This window comes from Galeopterus variegatus, unplaced genomic scaffold (assembly GCF_000696425.1).
Source record: "Galeopterus variegatus unplaced genomic scaffold, G_variegatus-3.0.2 Scaffold13021, whole genome shotgun sequence".
NCBI classification, from domain to species: domain Eukaryota; kingdom Metazoa; phylum Chordata; class Mammalia; order Dermoptera; family Cynocephalidae; genus Galeopterus; species Galeopterus variegatus.
This window is the reverse complement of record NW_007739132.1, coordinates 24,060-26,730: the sequence shown is the minus strand read 5'-3', so window position 1 is coordinate 26,730 and position 2,671 is coordinate 24,060. Positions and strand designations below refer to the sequence as shown.

Here is a 2,671-nt window from a genome sequence, read left to right as displayed (position 1 = left end):
GGTTCCAATATAACATTGAACATACATTATTATTATTATTATTATTATTATTATTATTATTATTATTATTATTATATACCGATTATTTATATGCATTTGTTTATCCATAGCACTCATCACACTTGTAACTTATTATTTTATTTCTGTCTTCCCTGCTGTGTCTTAAACTCCATGAGGACAAGGACCATGTCTAATTTGTTTTAACCAATGTATGCGGGTACTTCAAAACGTTTGTGGAAAGAGCATGGTGCTCATAAACACCAAGGTCCTGGGGTTCAATCAAAAAAAAAGTTCTATGAACTTTCCAAAGTTACCTTCATATCTCCAACAAGCAGCTCAGTGCCTAGCACAATATAAGTACATAGTAAACGTTGAGTGAATTAACCAGAAGATACTAGCTCTCTTAGTGGTGATAATCTGACACAGGAAGATGTGCCACCCTCTATCCAGAAATTACTGTTCGATCTCTTTTCAATCTTTGAATTATTTTTATTTTCATGGGAACTCATTCATATTTTACATTTCTGACAAAACCCTTCTTCCCTAATATGAATCATTTTGTTTTTAGGCAATTGGCTGTGGTATTGTAGAAAACATACTAAATTGGGTGAAGTTTAAGGCTCAAGTTCAGTTAAACAAGAAGTGTTCAGCTGTAAAACATAACAGAATAAAAGGAATTCCCAAACTGGATGATGCCAATGATGCAGGTACACATTTAATGATGTTTCCAAACTAAATCTTGTAGTTCAGTTATTTGTTTTATTCATTAACAGCATACCATGGATATTTTTCCTTAACATTTAATAAGTTTGTTAAAAATCAGCCAATTCCCTATTATTGAACACTTAAATCATTTCCAATTTTCGGCTGTCATAAATAATGCTGAGATGATTATTTTGGGATATAAAACAAGAATGTTTATATAGTGATCTATTACCTAACAAGTATTTTTAATATAATATGATCAAATAAATGTTTAGCAGTAGTACAAATATCATGAGAAATTAAGATATTTTTTATTTATTATGAACTTTAACTAAAATACATATCTAATTATTGGCTCAATTTCACTCCTAAGCCAACTTGTTATGAATATTTACCATGACTTATATTGTGCTAGTTATGAATTGTAAATTATTTGTGTTTTATCACAAGCTTATTAACAGAATGTCTGAGTTAGTTTGAGGTTGAACTAAATGTACTAATATTAATTTGTGTGTATTTATTTTAGGAGGCCGGAACTCCACTGAGTGTACGCTTATCCTGACGGAGGGAGACTCAGCCAAAACTTTGGCTGTTTCAGGCCTTGGTGTGGTTGGAAGAGACAGATATGGGGTTTTCCCCCTCAGAGGAAAAATACTCAATGTTCGAGAAGCTTCTCATAAACAGGTAGAATATAAAATGGTCTTTAGGATCTAAATCTAGTTTATAGTGCAGGACTTCATGCTTATATTTCATTCCCTCACCAAACATTTTGAAATATATTTTAGACAGTTTTTTGTTATTTTAAGAAATTGGGAGGGCTGGCCCATGGCTCACTTGGGAGAGTGTGGTACTGATAATACCAAGTCAAGGGTTAAGATCCCCTTACCAGTCATCTTTTGAAAAAAAGAAAAAAAATTGGGTATTGGGTACTCTGTAGCAATATCTTAACATTCCCTTCTGGCTTACAAATGTATAGGCTAATAACTGGAAATACTGGAGCTCAAGAAAACCCAAGCAACATATACTGTTATATTTCTTTGTTCTTTTCAAGTTTATAAACAAAACATTACTTTTTTTTGTATATGTCCATTTCAGATCATGGAAAATGCCGAAATTAACAATATCATCAAGATTGTGGGTCTTCAGTACAAGAAAAACTATGAAGATGAAGATTCATTGAAGACTCTTCGTTATGGGAAGATAATGATTATGACAGATCAGGTCAGATTTGTTATCAAATATTTTAGATTGTTAAACTAAATTATGTTTTATTGTTGCATCACTTCCCTGCTAGGAAAAGAAATTACTGAAGTAGGAGCTTTATTTTTTATCTTTAACCAACATCTAATCAGATATGCTTATATCATATGTATATTATATATACAGGTTAAGTCTNATGATTATGACAGATCAGGTCAGATTTGTTATCAAATATTTTAGATTGTTAAACTAAATTAAGTATGTTTTATTGTTGCATCACTTCCCTGCTAGGAAAAGAGATTACTGAAGTAGGAGCTTTATTTTTTATCTCTAACCAACATCTAATCAGATATGCTTATATCATATGTATATTATATATACAGGTTAAGTCTGGATTTGAACAGCCTTTTTTTCTTATTCCCATGGAAAAAGTTTTGAGAAATTGCCAGAAGGTCAATCATAATTTTTTCAGTTTTTAAACCATTATTTTGTCCTTTGGCTTTCTGTATATTTCTAGGACCAAGATGGTTCTCATATCAAAGGTTTGCTGATTAATTTTATCCATCACAACTGGCCTTCTCTTCTGCAACATCGTTTTCTGGAAGAATTTATCACTCCCATTGTAAAGGTATACTAATTTCTAAATACCATAGTGGAGGGCCGGCCCTGTGGCTCACTCGGGAGAGTGCGGCGCTGGGAGCGCAGAGGCCGTGGGTTCGGATCCTATATAGGGATGGCCAGTGCGCTCACTGGCTGAGTGCGGTGC

General features: G+C 33.0%; 1 protein-coding gene across 1 annotated transcript in view; it reads left to right on the top strand.

The window, feature by feature from the left end:
- The window catches only part of LOC103581425 (DNA topoisomerase 2-alpha), a 30,140-nt gene that overhangs the window by 6,927 nt on the left and 20,542 nt on the right, over window positions 1-2,671 (top strand). Inside the window, exons 11-14 of the mRNA XM_008563259.1 lie at window positions 569-707; window positions 1,232-1,389; window positions 1,801-1,926; window positions 2,423-2,533. Of these exons, the coding sequence (XP_008561481.1) occupies window positions 569-707; window positions 1,232-1,389; window positions 1,801-1,926; window positions 2,423-2,533 (534 nt within the window). The remainder of the gene's footprint in view (window positions 1-568; window positions 708-1,231; window positions 1,390-1,800; window positions 1,927-2,422; window positions 2,534-2,671) is intronic.